The 16641-nt window shown below is 47.7% G+C and overlaps 2 protein-coding genes across 5 annotated transcripts; both read left to right on the top strand.

Annotated features, from left to right (window-relative positions):
- The first annotated feature begins 410 nt into the window (after positions 1-410).
- Positions 411-7849, top strand: LOC146583496 (ubiquitin carboxyl-terminal hydrolase 42-like). 4 transcript variants are annotated; one of them, XM_085272504.1, is made up of 6 exons: positions 2590-3474; positions 4842-4982; positions 6259-6359; positions 6543-6708; positions 6806-7588; positions 7744-7849. In XM_085272504.1, exons 1-6 carry the CDS (start codon positions 3340-3342, stop codon positions 7744-7746), a joined length of 1329 nt encoding a protein of 442 aa, XP_085128630.1. In that variant the 5' UTR covers positions 2590-3339; the 3' UTR covers positions 7747-7849. The 4 variants fall into 4 exon arrangements, with proteins under 4 accessions (XP_085128631.1, XP_085128630.1, XP_085128635.1 ...); XM_085272505.1 differs by lacking the exons at positions 2590-3474; positions 7744-7849 and adding an exon at positions 411-807 and having other exon boundaries at positions 6806-7720; XM_085272509.1 differs by lacking the exons at positions 2590-3474; positions 7744-7849 and adding an exon at positions 5272-5689 and having other exon boundaries at positions 4882-4982; positions 6806-7720.
- A 165-nt stretch (positions 7850-8014) lies between these two features.
- LOC146583497 (uncharacterized) lies at positions 8015-15564 on the top strand. The gene is made up of 6 exons (XM_085272495.1): positions 8015-8903; positions 12204-12283; positions 12445-13215; positions 13461-14005; positions 14098-14151; positions 14237-15564. The coding sequence occupies exons 1-5, from the start codon at positions 8019-8021 to the stop codon at positions 14145-14147; spliced, it is 2331 nt and encodes a 776-aa protein (XP_085128621.1). The 5' UTR covers positions 8015-8018; the 3' UTR covers positions 14148-14151; positions 14237-15564.
- The last annotated feature ends 1077 nt before the right edge of the window (positions 15565-16641 follow it).

Consider the following 16641-nt stretch of genomic DNA (forward strand, 5'->3'; position numbering starts at 1 on the left):
TTCCAATGATCATTCAGGCCTTTTGGTGTTGTTGAGCTGGTCAGCACATTCAGTCTTTTTAAGAATGAAGCAGCTTGTGGGTTTGTTTGTTTTCTACCTCGACTGGTTTATATTTGTTATTCAGCCTAATTATGGCCTGGACAGTAGCGGTTTTAGACACGGGCGGTTGCCCGGGGCGGCATCGTGGTGGGGGGCGGCATCACGGGCATCGGTAAAAAAAAATAAAAAAAAAAAAAAATTGCTCGTACTCATGCTGCCCCGATGTCCAGTGGCGTGTCCAGTGGTGTGTCCAGCGGGGTGGCCTGGGGGGGCACAGGCCACCACCCCCAACCAGCCACCCCAAAGCTAAAACAATAAATGAAATATCAAATGTACGATTATGGTTTCACAGTGAAGCTCAGATATCCGAGGGTAAGTGAATGCAGCACCGGCTTCTGCACTATGCGCATCATGTTAGCAAAGGTAGGAGAGCCAAGCACGAAAGACAGCACCGCAGAAAACATTTTTTCGGCGAAAGATTAACAAGTTAACATAGCTGGACTAGCCATCGGACGTTTGCATGGTGGGCTGATGACTTATTTTTTTATTTATTTAGTTATTTATTTATTTATTTATTTATTTGTAACGGCATGAACAATGAGAAGTGGTGGATTGACCAGATGCTGGTTATGTGTAAAAATAACTCAGTTGTTTGGTGGTGGCTATGGGAGAGCTTCCACAGAGGCAACAGGTGGATGAGGGAAGGTGAGGCAGGAGGAGAGACACGAGGCAGCCGCCGGTCCAAGTGTCAGGTGAACTGAACTTCAGGTAAGAAGTTATGACCTGCAGTCTATCTGGGTCTGATATAAACCAAGTTTAGGTGCAGTTTATTTTCGTTGTGCTGACTTTTTACAGTCAGTTACAATACCTCATACTGCCTGAGCTAGCATGAGGAGTTTCTATACAGCTGTTCGATTGCTATGATGTTACTGATAGTGAACTTTGTTTTATTCATAAGGTTAGTTAGTAGAGTTGCCAACAGCTCCTTAAAAAATGGAATGGTCCCTCATTCAGAGAAAATATTATGTGTTTCGTATTGAGCTGAGAAGAGACGCAGTTTGTCCCGTACTTCAGCTAGGATGGAAAAAGACACAAAGCTGGAGTTATTCTGTCTTTACAGCTGCCTCTTCTATTGCTACTTCAATCATGAAACTGATCAATGATCAGCTGATGTCTCTCTTGTTTGTTTATCGCCCACTTTGCACCAGAAACAGGAAACCAGCGGATGTCGCGGTAAACAACAGCAGCACGTTTAAGCTTGATCAGCTGTTGTTAGAATGTATTTAATATTAATTTCTAGTATCAGCTGATGTTTGCTGGAGGCACAGCTGTAAAAGCTGCTGGTCATGATGTCGGTTTGGTTATGTGGTGAGAGGGAAACATGAGGATGAAACCAGGAGATGTTCTTACTGAATCATCAGAGCTGAACAGTGATGGAGAAATAGGTTTACCTTTTAGGCGACATGAATGAGTTGAAGGGAAGTTATGAACTGTTTCTGAGAGACAAATAACACCAGGATCCTTTTCTATGTAGCTGACAGCTGGTAACTGTGCAGGGGCGGCTCTAGCAAAGTGTTGCCAGGGGGCCAGGTAGGGCATTAACAGGGAGAGGGGGGCACAAAGAAATACTTTTCTTATTATTCTCATTTAAAATATTTAGCTTTTATTAAATAATTATCTGAATCTTGCGAACAAAGTTTTTATCTGATGTAAAATGTATAGAAATCAAACATATACCAAAAAGACAGTGTATATCACTGTCACAACAGCACTTGTTTTCATTCAAAGTCTTTATGGCTTTAATACCTGGTGGGCCAGTCTGTAGTCAAAATGCCCAATTTTCTGTCCCAGTCCAGCCCTGCAGGTTAATACTGGCAGTGTCACCATGCCAGCTGACTGTATTTCATCATCAGCCAGTGTTGTTCTTTATACATTAATATTACCAAAGTTTACCATAAGGCAGCATAGAATGTATTTACGTGCTTTCAGGTTTTATTCAAATGTTAGTCTTTTCATTTGTTTCCCCACTTTTTTCCTATTTCAAAATCAAACACCAGTTTGTGAGAAGATTATCTTCTTTTTTTTAACAGGCATTGGTTTTGCATTGGCATTGGCTAATTTGCCAATTGTATGTTAAAAATGTTCGTATTTTAATATTCAAAAATGTTTTTGCCCAAAACATGTGCACTACATGTCAGTAAAAATACTATGCAAATATTGATGTCCTTGAATGCTGAGTAAACACTGACTGATTGTATCTCTTGTACTTTATCAACGCAGTATCTAAAAACTTTGCACCGTAGTGGTTAAAATCTCATTCTAATAAGAGTTAAAAGCGCATTTGGTTATTAGGTTTACAGGGTTATTGAATTATGGTTAACGGTTGGTAGAATTGTTTTTAACATTATCTGCCAATTACATCTGCCACCCTTCTCCAAATCTGTGCCCCTACCTGCCCCCCCCCCCCCCCCCCCCCCCACAAAAATTTTCTAGACACGCCACTGCCGACGTCAGCCAGCGCATATCCGGTTGTTCAACGATGACATGACGAATCCTACTTCCGGGCCTAAAGTAGTCTGCGTTTAATATGGCTTTTGTGTTGTTAACATGTTTAATGTTATGTATTTTCTTCTATTTAAAATCAAAAAGCTCCTAAAACAGTCAGTGATCATTGTTGACCTCCCTCTGCTTTTATTACCGCTAATCATTTAAGCTCAGTTTTTAAAACCTTAGGATGTAACTACAGCCCAGCCCATGCAGCAGTATATGAATGACTAACCTCGTATTATGGATGGATTATCTCAGTTGTTCTCCTGGCTGAAGTGTGGTCCTTTTACAGCATCCTGCCATGCGATTACATTTGTTCCTGACCACCGAGAACACTCACGTTAACTTTTATCGAGTGGAAAAAAAGTTAGCTTGTTTATATTATGCTAACATAGCTGTGTCGCTAGCGGTCACGTAGCACATCATTATATACCAGCTAGCCCAACTTCAGTAACCCTACAAACGTCACTGCTGTTTAGTTTTCTGTCTTCATTTATGCTGGAAGTGATAACAGAGCTGTATGTTTTAATTTGTTTCCAAAACCCCGCAGTCAGGACATGCTATATTGTATTTAGATCGAAGCTAGCGAGCTAACTCCCTGCTAACTTCTAACTCCGTTAAGTTTTCATGGATGCCTGGATGTTAAACTCAATTGTTACACCTGGTAGAGCAGAACGCTGATCATTTTATTAAAGATGAAAGACTTTAGACAGTTTTTCAACTCTCAGTAATGCCATAGTGATCGTTTGATATATGGACCTGCAGCGGAGTTTAGGTCCAGACACGGCTAGTGACGTCAGACTGAACAACCGGATTGGGAATGGCATAGGCACCGATCAGTTTTCTATCGCCCATTTGCTGGGAGTAAGGACGCCCTTCGTTTGCGAGGTGCGCCTGCTTAGGGCTGGGTATCGTCACTGATTTCTAGAATCGATTCAATTCCGATTCACAAGGTCCAGGTGTAAGCGTCACAGCAGATGCTTTTGTGTCAAAGTAGCTGAAGATAAAACACAGAAAAACATGATGGTGATTTTCCTGGCCTGGAATTTTATAAAAATATTCTGCAGTACATCAAAAACGAAAGAAAACCATTAATCAACATATGAACATTACCTCTGATGTTACAGCGGTTTTATTAGAGACACGGTTAAGCGTTTTGCATTTTGAATAATTTTAAAAAGTTTAAATTTGTTCAGTATTGAACAGCAGAAATGAGGTTTTCTTTTCGAAAGAATGTAAAAGGGAAAAAAACAGCAGCCGACAGCGCTGTAAACAACAGTAGATTTGTGCGTAACAAGCAAGAGATTAATGAAGAAAGGGAAACTGTTCTTGAAGTACAGAGAGAGAGAGAGAGAGCTGTGCATCGCGGTGGAAGCAAAACAGTAAAAGTCAGAGTGAATTCACGATGATGTTTATGTGAAGCGTTTGGATCTTCTTTTGCTGCTGGTTCGGTCAATACTGTTTGGAGAGAGATCAAACTAACAGCTTTAGAATCAGCGCATAAAGGGTGTGAACACAAAGCGCGGACCCGCTGACAGATCAGAATCAGCGAGCTGTCGGCTTTCAGCCCCGACTGTGAGAAAGGCGACATCTAACTGATTCTGATCCGCGGGTCGCGCTGTGTGTTTAAGTCTATGTGCAGAATCCGTGTACCTGCTCTCATTTACTGTCTTAACTCTTTGCTGGTTCTTGAAATTTTGTGAGATTTCACCTGAGATTCTGGCATTTTGGGCAAAATAAATTTATATTAAAACATCGATTCAGGATTTTAATGAATCGATTTTACGTTATCCAAGCCAGAATCGATTTTAATCGATGAATCAATTATAAAAACCCACCCCTACGCCTGCTGCTTGCGGCGCAGAGAGGAGAGGGCGGGGCGGCGGGGGATTCTCTGGCTGGCTGGAGCAGCATCCAATAACCAACTCGCAAAATAAAACAAAATAAAAACAAACCAACAAACACGAAAACACCAGACATTATAATACAGACTTATAATTTGCACCGATGTTTTTTCGAAATGCTATACACGAAAAGTGAGCGCGAGAGCCCTCGGTGCACCTGCTTGCTGCTGAAGTCAAAGTAAACTTTATTGTCATCTCCGCTACAGTCCAGTATAAAGAGAGACGAGACGACGAGGCTCCAGTTACAGCAGTGCAAGTGTTCGCCCAGGGCGCCAAATAGGCTAGGACCGCCACTGGCTATCCGGTTGTTCAGTGATGACGTGACGAAATTTTTTGTTTGGTGGTCATCAGGATGTGAAGTATTTGGAGCATCTGGATCTGCGGCCCTTCATGTCTCAGTCCCACGGGGAGCCCCAGCTCTACAGGCTGTATGCTGTGCTGGTTCACTCTGGATTGAGTTGTCATGCTGGACACTATTTCTGCTATATTAAGGTACTGGCTGTGCCCGAATCTCTTTGAATGCTGCTGTTGCTTAGTACAAACAAACACACACCATAAACAACACATTTTAGCAGAAAACTGAATGCAAATGTCACGGGGTGAAACGGGACAAGTTATTTGGAGTTTTTACTGTGCATGTTTTGCAATGTTTTATCTGTTTAATATTGTATATTGGGTTTGTTTGTATGAGTTCTATTGCATGTTTTTATCTTATTTAATTGAACAACTGTCCTGTAAAGACTCCACCCTATCTGATTACTAACTTGATTTCACCTGAGAGGTACCAGAGAGGCCAATAAGAGGGCTGGGTAGACGACAGAAAGGAGCGCTTTTTGAGGACGAGTGAAGAAGGAAAACTTTGCTTTGAGGAGTTGCGCTCGAAGGCTAGAGGCTGAGCGCCTCGGCTTCGGGCTGGAGGCTCGAAGCAGAAGGGACGAGAGAGAGTGACCGGAGTGACTGAGAAGCCGAGCCAGAGATATGGAGAGAAGGCTTGGGCTGTAGAGCTGTGATTGACGGCTGCGCTTGAAGGCTAGAGGCTGAGGGCCTCGGCTTCGGGCTGGAGGCTCGAAATCGCCAGCGGGGAGTGACAACACCAGCGGGGAGAGCGGAGACAGCACCAGCGGAAGGCACGAGACGGCTGTGCCGATTTGCAGTTTTAAAGAAGCGGCGGGCGGAGTTGAGAGCTCTGCCCACCCGGGGTAAGTCTCTGACTTATCCCTTTTTATGAAATAAAACTGTCTAGAAGAATAGTGACTGCCGCTCCTCCCTTTCTCCAGCATATCGGGACGCGAATGCGGAAAGGAAGGAGAGGACTCCGCTGGGTTTCCCTTTTTATACTACTTCGCTGGATTTCTTAGCTCCCTGGGACTTTTAGGTCGTGGCGCAGGCCACTGGACTTTTAATGTTGTGTTTTATTGATTTTTATTGTGTTACCCCTTGGCCAAGGTTGTTTTAATTCATTTTACATTTTTAACTATTTAAATATAATAAATTATATTTTAATTATACAGATTTTATTCGTGTGCTTTCCCTTGGCGGCTCCACTGCTCTGTCCGTTTGGAGGAAGGTTTCCTTCCTTCGCACAAAACCCACTGTGGAAGTAAAACCAGCCTTCCGCCTCCGTTTACACAAACAGAGAAAAATACTTTGTATGCATTGAAAGAAAGAAAAAAAGACCCCTATATAACCATAAGATTCTTCTTTTTAGCTCAAATTCAATTCAGAAACTGAATCTGCTGTGTCACATCTCTCTCATTCTGTCTCACAGGCCAGCAATGGGCACTGGTTTCAGATGAATGACTCGTCCGTGTTAGTCAGTGACATTAGGACCGTCCTAAACCAGCAGGCATATGTCCTCTTCTACATCAAGTGAGTAAACATCGGTATTTTTAAACATTCTAGGCTTATTCCTTCAGTAGAACTTTTCCCATCATTATTTAATAATGTAGACATGTTTATTCCCACTTTTCTTGTAGAAAATGTATTATTATAACCTAATTTTATAATGTTGATGCTTTGTCATGGTTAATATTCTTTTTTCCATGTGATCAGGTGCACAGATGTGAAAAAAACTGGGGACTACAGCCACTTGAACCATAACGCTGGCATATCTGGTCAGTCATCTCCCCGGCCGGTGGTGATCCCACGCACCATCACCACCATGCATCACAACAGTGTTGGCTTCATAGGCCCCCAGCTGCCACCACACATGAACAAGGTACTTCCTCACCTGAGGGTACTGATAATGTTGTTGTTTTGTTAAACCCAGTGTTTCTGTTCTAAAAACCTGTTGTTGTGACTTCTTGTTCCTTCAGAGTTCTCTTCAGCGGCAGTGCGGTGGGGAAACCAAACCATGGACTAGCTTCTTCCGCTTCCTCTGCTTCCATCTCCCACTCAGTAAGCCGGCCCACAATGATTCCAGAGAGCGACAAACAACAGAAGCTTTCATTTTCAGTTGGGCTAAGCAAACCAATTTGCCCATCTGCTTCTTCCTCCTCTTACTGCAAGCCGTCCTCCGCCAGCAGTTCCTCCAGCTCTTTGTCCTCCTCCAGCTCTTTGTCCTCCTCACAGTCTACCTCAGACGTCCAACCAGACGTTCGTTTTATTCCGCGTCCACTAAACCAAGTCAGCGGCATGCCTTTCATCCTGCTGCTAATGAAAGCCAGGATTTCTCCACTCCTGTCACAAGGGCTAAAACTCCATCTGAACCCCTGCCTCACTGTACAGAATCCTCCGCTGTTAGCGCTTCACCCTCAGCTACTGAGGGTCCATTAAACCAAGTCAGCGGCATGCCTTTCAGTAATGGGGATCAGAACCCTGTAGGAAACGGGGCGTCCTTCCTGGTGCCGTACAGCCAAGAGTCTTCAGAGGAATCAGACCAAGAGAACTGTGGCACTCTGGATAACGGCAGTTCATCCAAGTCTCATCCTAATGAAAATAAAGACACAGGAAATGTCTTTGGCGGTTTTGGGAGAATTATCAATGGGAAGTCAGGAGTGAACCATAATGGCAATGGATTAAATGGACAAACGTATGGAGACTTCAAATCCAGCCACAATGGTCATCACAAAGTGAATGGACACAGCGGCCCTGACAAGGTAAATCTTGTCTTTATTTTTATAATGTGTGGCAGAGGTGTGGTCCAGGGCGCAGCTGCAGGGGAGGAGTGGTGCAGTGAGCTCAACGGGGCGGTGCTGGTGAGAACAGCTGATGGCGATTTGGACTGATGGTGGTTTTCCTTCCTTTTATATAGTGAGGTGGAGAGGAGCGGAGGAGGAAGACGCTGCGGGAACCGACCGCTGTCAGACGGTGTTCTGTTATAATTCCGTGGACACTCTCAATAAATGTGGAATCTGATGATAACAACCTGTGTGTGGGTGTATCTGTGCATAGCCTACGTCACAAGTGGTGCCGAAACCCAGGAGCCTGCCGGTGTGGGGATGTCCGACCCGCAGGCTGCGCCGCCCGCCCAGCCTTTGCAGCTTCTGGCGCAGATGCTGGCGGAGATGGCGAAGATGAGCCACGACCATGCGGCAGCCCAGCGAGCTCACCTGGCTGCGCTGCAGGAGCAGACAGACCGGCAGACTCTGGTTCTGGAGCGGCTGGTTGGCGCCGCTGCCTCGCCGAAGTCCCCGCCGCTGTCGGTGGTGGTGCCCCGGATGGGGGACGGGGACGACCCCCAGGTCTTTCTGGAGACTTTTCGTGCCACGGCGGAGGCCTGCCAGTGGCCGCAGGTGGAGTTTGCTTCCTCTGCTGTCGGGGGAGGCTCGGACGGCGGCCCTGAGTCTGCCGCCGGCCTCGAGGGGCAGCTTCCAGGACGTGAGCCGGGTGGTGGTGGACAGGTTGGGGCTCACCGCTGAAGATCACCGCCGGCGGTTCCGGGCCTGTCGGCTGGCTGCGGCGGATCGGCCGTTTGCTTGGGCCCGGAAGCTGCATGACGCGGCCGTACGCTGGCTGCAGCCGGGATCATCAGAGGGCGAGACGCTGCCTGCGGAGACGGCGAGATGGGTCAGGTGCCACCGTCCCGCGAGTCTGGAGGTGGCGGTTACGTTGGCGGAGGACCACCTTGCCGCTAGAGCGGGGGAGCCCGGGGACAGCGGCCGGAGGCCGAACAGACAAGCCCCGGTGCCGGCACCAAGGCGCCGGGTGCCTGCACTAGGGCAGGCAGAGCGGGCGCCGGCGCTGAGCCCCACTAATCCTTTTGCTGCGTTTGTGCCTTCCCAGGGATCGGGCATGAGCAGTGCTGCCCCTGAGCCACGGAGAACAGCACAGATGCCGGGGCAGGAGTGCTGGAAGTGCGGACAGCCGGGACACCTGAGGAGGGACTGTCCTCTGATGGAGGTGGGGCAGGTGTTCCACGTTGCCGGTGCTCCAGCGCCCTCTCCCGGTCCGGGAGGGACATACAGCATTCCGGTAAGGACTCGAGGGGGTATACGCCATGCTTTGGTGGACACAGGCTGCACGCAGACCCTCGTGCACCAAGGTTTGGTTCGCCCCGGGGCATTGCTGGAGGCAGAATGGGTGGAGGTGAGGTGTGTTCATGGTGATGTTCACAGGTATCCCATAGTGCCGCTGTTATTAAAGTATAAGGGCAAAACGCATAGAGTAACGGCTGCGGTTAACCCGCGCCTGTCGCATCCCCTAATTCTGGGCACGAATTGGCCGGGGTTTCATCATCTGTTGGGACAGTACGCGGGGGTGCGATCACGACCGTTAGTAGCATGTAGCGTCTGCGCGGCGCTCAGCGGTGACGCGGGGCCGTCCGACACTGACTCTGGGGAGGGGGAGACGGCGGGTCCTTCACGGGAAGCCCCGCCGGCTCCGGAAGTTCCCCCCACGGGCGATTTCCCACTGGAGCAGGTGGTGACACACACCCAGCTGTTGGTGCCGCAGGGCCGCCGGGAAACGATTTTCCAGGTGGCTCATTATAACCCCATGGCAGGGCATATGGGATACGAAAAAACTCTGGAGCGAATAACGGCCCGATTTTATTGGCCGGGCATCCGAGCGGATGTGCGCCGCTGGTGCGCGTCCTGCCCGGACTGCCAACTTGTTAATCAGCCGGCCATACCAAAAGCGCCTTTGCGTCCGCTTCCACTCATAGAGGTCCCGTTCGAGCGCATTGGCATGGACCTCATCGGGCCGTTTCACCGGAGTGCACGCGGCTACCGCTTTGTGTTAGTCCTGGTGGATTATGCAACGTGGTACCCGGAAGCAGTCCCGCTGCGCACCATCTCTGCAAAGAGTGGTGTTTCAGGTCATCTCCCGAGTCGGAATCCTGAAAGAGATACTGACTGACCAGGGCACGTCGTTTATGTCTCGTACACTGCGGGAACTGTACGAATTACTGGACATTAAATCTATTCGGACCAGCGTCTACCACCCTCAGACGGACGGGCTGGTGGAGCGGCTGAATAAGACTTTGAAGTCTATGATTGGTAAGTTCATTAACGAGGATGAACACAATTGGGACCGCTGGCTAGACCCTCTGTTATTCGCAGTGCGGGAGGTGCCCCAGGCCTCCACGGGATTTTCTCCCTTTGAACTGCTGTTCGGCAGGAGGCCACGTGGGGTGCTCGACCTGATTAAAGAAAGCTGGGAGGACGGTCCGAGCCCCGCCAAGAATGAGATTCAGTACGTGCTGGACCTGAGAGCGAAACTCCACACTTTGGGGAGGTTGTCACGGGAGAATTTGCTCCAGGCTCAGCAGCGTCAGCAGCGCCTGTATAACAGAGGGGCTAGACTCAGGCAATTTTCACCGGGAGACAAAGTGCTTGTGTTACTCCCTTCCTCCAGCTCAAAGTTGCTCGCCAAGTGGCAAGGGCCCTTTGTGGTCACACGGCGTGTCGGGGACGTTGACTATGAGGTCGCTCGGTCGGACAGGGGTGGGGCCACGCAGATTTATCACCTCAATCTCCTTAAAAAGTGGAGAGAGGTTGAATCCGCGTCGCTGGTGAGCCTGGTTAAGGAGAGAGATGAGTTGGGGCCGGAGGTGCCAAATTCCGTCATCCCCGCCTCCCTCCCTTGTGATGACCATCTCACACAGGCCCAGAGAGCGGACGTTGTCGCGTTACAACAGCGTTTTGCTGACGTGTTCTCCCCCCTGCCCGGCCGGACGTCTGTCATTGAGCATCATTTTGTAACGCAGCCTGGCGTGACGGTGCGTTCACGGCCCTACAGGCTTCCTGAGCATAAACGGCAAATTGTGCAGAGGGAATTGGCTGAAATGCTGAGAATGGGAGTGATCGAAGAGTCGCACAGCGCCTGGTGTAGCCCCATCGTTCTGGTGGTGAAGAAGGATGGGTCTATACGGTTCTGTGTCGACTATCGCAAGGTGAATGAAGTGTCACGTTTTGATGCTTATCCCATGCCCCGGGTCGACGAGCTCCTGGATCGGCTGGGCACGGCCCGTTTTTTCACGACACTGGACTTAACCAAGGGCTACTGGCAGATTCCCTTGTCTGCCGAGTCCAAGGCGAAAACGGCCTTCTCCACTCTGTATGGGTTGTACCAGTTCGTTACGCTTCCGTTCGGCTTGTTCGGGGCCCCTGCCACTTTCCAGCGCCTCATGGACCGGGTGCTGCGCCCGCACGCTGCGTATGCTGCAGCTTACTTGGATGACGTGATCATCCATAGCGACACCTGGGCGAAGCATGTGCAGCGGGTGGCCGCGGTCCTGGAGTCCCCGAGGAGGGCGGGGCTCACGGCCAACCCGAAGAAGTGTGCGGTTGGACGGAGGGAGGTACAGTATCTGGGGTACCACTTGGGGGGCGGGCAGGTGCGTCCACAGGTGGAAAAGACGGCGGCTATCGCATCCTGCCCGCACCCAAGACTAAAAAGGAGGTGAGACGGTTTCTGGGGCTGGCAGGTTACTATCGCCGGTTCGTGCCAGGGTTTGCGCAGCTGACCAGCCCCTAACTTTTCCCTCCCTTTTGTTCTGCAGACTGACGCCTCGAACAGGGGGCTGGGGGCCGTTTTGTCCCAGTAGGTGCGGGGGGCCGACCGTCCCATTCTTTACATCAGCCGGAAGCTGGCAGAGCGTGAAAGACGGGAAAGCACCGTGGAGAAGGAGTGCTTGGCTATCCGGTGGGCGGTCGACTCCGTTCGCTATTACTTTCTGGGGCGCTCATTCACCCTCTGCTCGGACCACGCCCCGCTGCAGTGGCTCCACCGCATGAAAGATGCCAACGCCCGGATCACCCGGTGGTATCTGGCTTTACAGCCCTTTAAGTTCAAGGTGGTCCATAGGCCGGGGGCGCAGATGGCGGTGGCCGATTTCCTCTCTCGCTCGCGGGGGGGGAGTAGGTTCGGCCGGAAGGCTCCCCGGCCTCAGTCGGGCGGTGGGGGTATGTGGCGGAGGTGTGGTCCGGGGCGCGGCTGCAGGGGAGGAGTGGTGCAGTGAGCTCAACGGGGCGGTGCTGATGAGAACAGCTGATGGCGATTTGGACTGATGGTGGTTTTCCTTCCTTTTATATAGTGAGGTGGAGAGGAGTGGAGGAGGAAGACGCTGCGGGAACCGACCGCTGTCAGACGGTGTTCTGTTATAATTCCGTGGACACTCTCAATAAATGTGGAATCTGATGATAACAACCTGTGTGTGGGTGTATCTGTGCATAGCCTACGTCACATAATGCTTGTCTGTTTGGGTTTTTGTTTGTTTTTCTTAAAGGGACATATTATTAATATTTCTTTTATTTATTTTGGGCACATCAGATCTCTGGCAGTAATCATGGCAGTTTGACGTCTACGGCTCCTGTTGCTAATGGAATAGGCAGAGACCATAGCCAACCAAAGTAAGCCTAACACTGAACTAAAAAAAACTTATTGCTCTGCTGTCCATTTTATGCATTTAAATTTTTAAGTTTAGAGGAGTGATCTTAAAACTGTGCAGACTTTCCTCTCTGCCAGTGTGACAAAGCATTGCTCATATTGCTTTTGTATTTTATTTTTCCAGCAAAGATGCCTCATCCCAGGCTAGTTCTTCTCAGAGCATTCATCCTGCTGCTAACGAAAGCCAGGATTTCTCCACTCCTGTCACAAGGGCTAAAACTCCATCTGAACCCCTGCCTCACTGTACAGAATCCTCCGCCGTTAGCGCTTCACCCTCAGCTACTGCTACAACTACCCCTTTTGTTGCAGCTAAAGAATCTGCTTCCGCTCTTTCTTCTTCTGGGCAAGATGGCAACCCTGCAGCCTTACCCCCTCAGCCGGGCTGCTCTCAAAGCACCAGTGGGGCTTCTGCAGCTCCACAGAAAGTTAGCGTAAGCAAGGATGAAGCCAAGGATCTACCACAAGATAAATGTGCAACAACAGGGACTGAAGGACGTAAGGATACTAAGGAGCAGTATCAGTCCAAGCCTAGTTCTAGTTGCAACGAAAAACGATCTTCCCGAGACAGGCAAAGACTGTACTCTAGCTCTGGCAGAGATAGAGAAAGACACAACAGGGATAGGAGTCACGAACGAGAAAGCGACGACGATCGTCACCGGTACAGACGGGACTACAAGGAAGGAAATTTCTCACCTTCTACAGCACCAGAAACAAACAAGTTCAAGGGCTCCCCGCCACGGGCTCGCCTTTCCTCTCCAGACAAAGAGGATCAAAATCGCAAGAGGACTCTCAGCAAAGACAGGGACGACAGCTCTGATGCCCGCCACACTAAAAAACACAAAAAGAGTAAGAAAAAGAAGAAATCAAAGGATAAAGACAGACACCGTGAGAGTGGGTGAGTATTGCCATCTTTCTCTCGATCCTTTAATGAAAACAGAAGGAAATGTGTTTGTTTTAAGCTAGATTTTGTTTGAAAATAATATGGGGTTAAAGCTCACTATCAGTATTATTATTTTCTTAAAAACGTAAAGAATTTTCATCATTTTATTGATAATGGGTCACTTTTTCTGTCTTAGGCTGGCTGTAAAGCTTGATCTCGGTTTTGTTAAACAATGTCATTGGTTCTCTATCATCCCGTAGAAGTTCTGACGGAGATTCAGACAGAGCTGCGGAAATGAAGAAGAAAAAGAAGAGACATCGGGACAGCGATCCCGACCTGCACAGCCCAGACGCAGCTCGGAGCCACAGAAACAGAAGCAGAGAGGAAGGGGAGAGCTGCAAGCGACACCACTCTGACAGAGACTTTGAACATGACAATGGCTTTCCACCGGAAAAACGTCGCTGCACAGACTACGCTGACGGCAGCGTAGTTCATGTTAATGGGAATGGATCTCTGAGGGACTATCCCACAAGCTCCAAGCCCAGCGGCAGTGCGGTGGGGAAACCAAACCATGGACTAGCTTCTTCTGCTTCCTCTGCTTCCATCTCCCACTCAGTAAGCAGCGAGGAAGGGGAGAGCCGCAAGCGACACCACTTTGACAGAGACTTTGAACATGACAGTGGCTTTCCACCGGAAAAACGTCGCTGCACAGACTACGCTGACGGCAGAGGTGGCCATCTACTACATTCCAATCAAACCACACCGGCAAACGGTTCAAGTTACGGCCATCTCAATGGACAGCCAGGTATTCATTTATTCTCCAAAATCACAGGAATGCTGAATTAAATGGTGCTGACAAGTTAGTCCAATTTTAAAGCATCAAACCCTGTTTTGTAGGTTACAGCGAAATCAGCGGCAGTGGATTTCCCAGTGACCTGAAACACTGACTCTGTGAGTGGATGTCTTTTTAAATGGTCAGCGTTGATGTAGCTACTAATACTTTCTCTTCACTAAGACCTCATCTTTGTCATTTCAGATCCATCAACCGAATTTTAACAACAGCAGAGGAATGACATCAACTTTTTTGACGTGGTGCTTCTTCATTAGGAATAATATTGTATCTTTACCTTAAGTAAAGTGTTTTAAAATTTAAACTATCCCCCTTTCTTTCTTTTTTTTCTTTTGTTTTCTCAAATGGGCTTATTTATTTGCCGTAATTTCTCCTAGCTATCGGTTAAAGAAACGGTGTTGAACATTTATGATGAAGAATATTAATATATACCGTAATTGTCGGGCTATGCCGCTACTTTTTGCACAAGCTTTGAACCCTGCGGCTTTTAGTCAGGTGCGGCTTTTCTATGGATTGTCCAGGATTTTTGTGATATCGTAAGATGATTTGTTTTGTTTGTTCCGCTGTTGTACGGCACTACGTTGCCTGGCGGAAGGGCATGTGATCAGACACACAGTATCGGGGTTCAAGAGTGATATGTTGGTCACATGTCCATCCGCCAGGCAACATAGTGCCGTACAAGTAGCGCGAAAAACAAACTTCAAAGTAGCGCTACGTGTTCAGCGGGAGTCGTGGATGACGAGCGGCAATAAACTTGCGAAAAGCAAGTTATGCTCAACTCCACCGGTGGATTCTGACAGCGTGGAAAAGTGTGAAAACATCCACGATCACCAACGGATTTCGAAGGGCTGGACTGCTGCATGATGGAGAGGAGGACACCGCCACGGCCCTTCTGAGGGTGTTCGACTCTGACACTGACAACGAGGATTTATTTGGTTTTGAAAGTGACAACGAAGGAAAGAAGCTGAGAGTGGATGACTAAGCCACCCTGAGCCTGTTCGTTTCCGACACTGGAGAAGAGGACTTTGGTGGTTTTAATGCGCAGGAAGAAGAGAAAGATGGTGGTGAATGACTGACTTTTCTTGATCCTAAAAGGTAGTCCGAATCTATTTTTCTGGTGTGCTGTAGGTTATTGTTATGTACTACATTTGTTACTCATTTATGAAGCACAGTACATGTTTCGTACTTGTAATTACCGCTACTTTTACATATACCTAAAAAGTTGTGCAAATATGTACCCATAACTTGTTTTTCAAAATATTAATAAAAGGGGTGTGTCTCCAAACAGCCATCTCTTTCCTGACAATTCCCTTTGTGCATATTCTCTTACATATGATAAGTCAACATTGAAACACCTGCGGCTTTTAGTCAGTGCGGCTAATGTATGTACAAAACAGGATTTTCCCCTGATTTTAGCTTGTGCGGCTAATATTCAGGTGCGCTTTGTAGTCCGGGAAATACGGTACTTGTATGAACACAAAGCCTGGAGCTTAAACATCTCAACTGCTGCACACTCCACAACTGCTGTGTGTGTGTGGCGGGGGGGGGGGGCAGAGGGAGTGTTCGCCCAGGGCGCCAAACAGGCTAGGACCGCCACTGGGTCTGGACCTCAAATTGAGAGTTTCAGTGAACAACCACCAAATGCAAATTTAAAATTTTGAATCAGTTCTAGATCTTTTATCTGCTTAATTTGTCCTCAAAATAAATAAATATTAAAAGAAAGACAGAAAAAAAGAAAAGGAGGGAATGGGCTTCACAGTGCTATGAAAACTGGTTACCAGTCAATTGCTCAATTACTTTCAAGCATGTGACAATGAAGGCTTGTGTATAAAAATGGCTGTAATTACGCAGCACTTCATGTAAAAACCTTTGTACAACCTTTTGAATTAAAGCTGAAAGTCACATCTGGAGTTTGGTAATGTACAGAGGTAAAACTACAAAACACGTCATTAACAACATGCTTATGGACCTAACTGTATGCGTCTAAACTGTGTAGTGCCTCAGGCTATACATACTGTAGCGTGCGGCAGGGTTCATGATTAATATTTTCCCTACAAGAATAAAATGTATAGAAACCTTGGGAATAGGCACTTGCTAAACTTGCACTTGCCAACTGTGTACGGCACACTTAACTTTCCTTTTTATTAACGGTCTTCATTTTATGATCTGTGTGATGGATGCATGCAACCACACAACTGAGATACTTGGGTAATATTCATTTGGTCTTTTGTCTTATGTTTACGTTATGCTCTAAAGCTTCTGTGATCATAAATGCAGAAGCCAATAAAGTGGACTGGACCATCTATTGTGATCATGCAGGGGGAATGGGGTTCTTCTTGAATGATGGTTAGCTGTTATCTCTTTAGTTTTCACCTTTGGTGTATATAATGGTTTATTCATTTGCTATATAACTGGAGCTGTTTCTCATTTGGGCAGGTCAGTTTGTTGAGCTATGTTTTTGTTAAGTGACTTTTGAGTAGCGTTCTGTTAAGTTAACCTCTTTTATGGGCCCACTTGATTCTTAAAAACTTTATTTTTTGTTATTTTGAATTTTTGTAATCGTCTTGTCCTTTTTGGGGGTATAATAAAAC

Source organism: Mchenga conophoros, linkage group LG1 (genome assembly GCF_057382185.1).
Source record: "Mchenga conophoros isolate Kocher_MC1m ecotype Shallow Benthic linkage group LG1, M_conophoros_male_GT1.1, whole genome shotgun sequence".
Lineage (NCBI taxonomy): Eukaryota > Metazoa > Chordata > Actinopteri > Cichliformes > Cichlidae > Mchenga > Mchenga conophoros.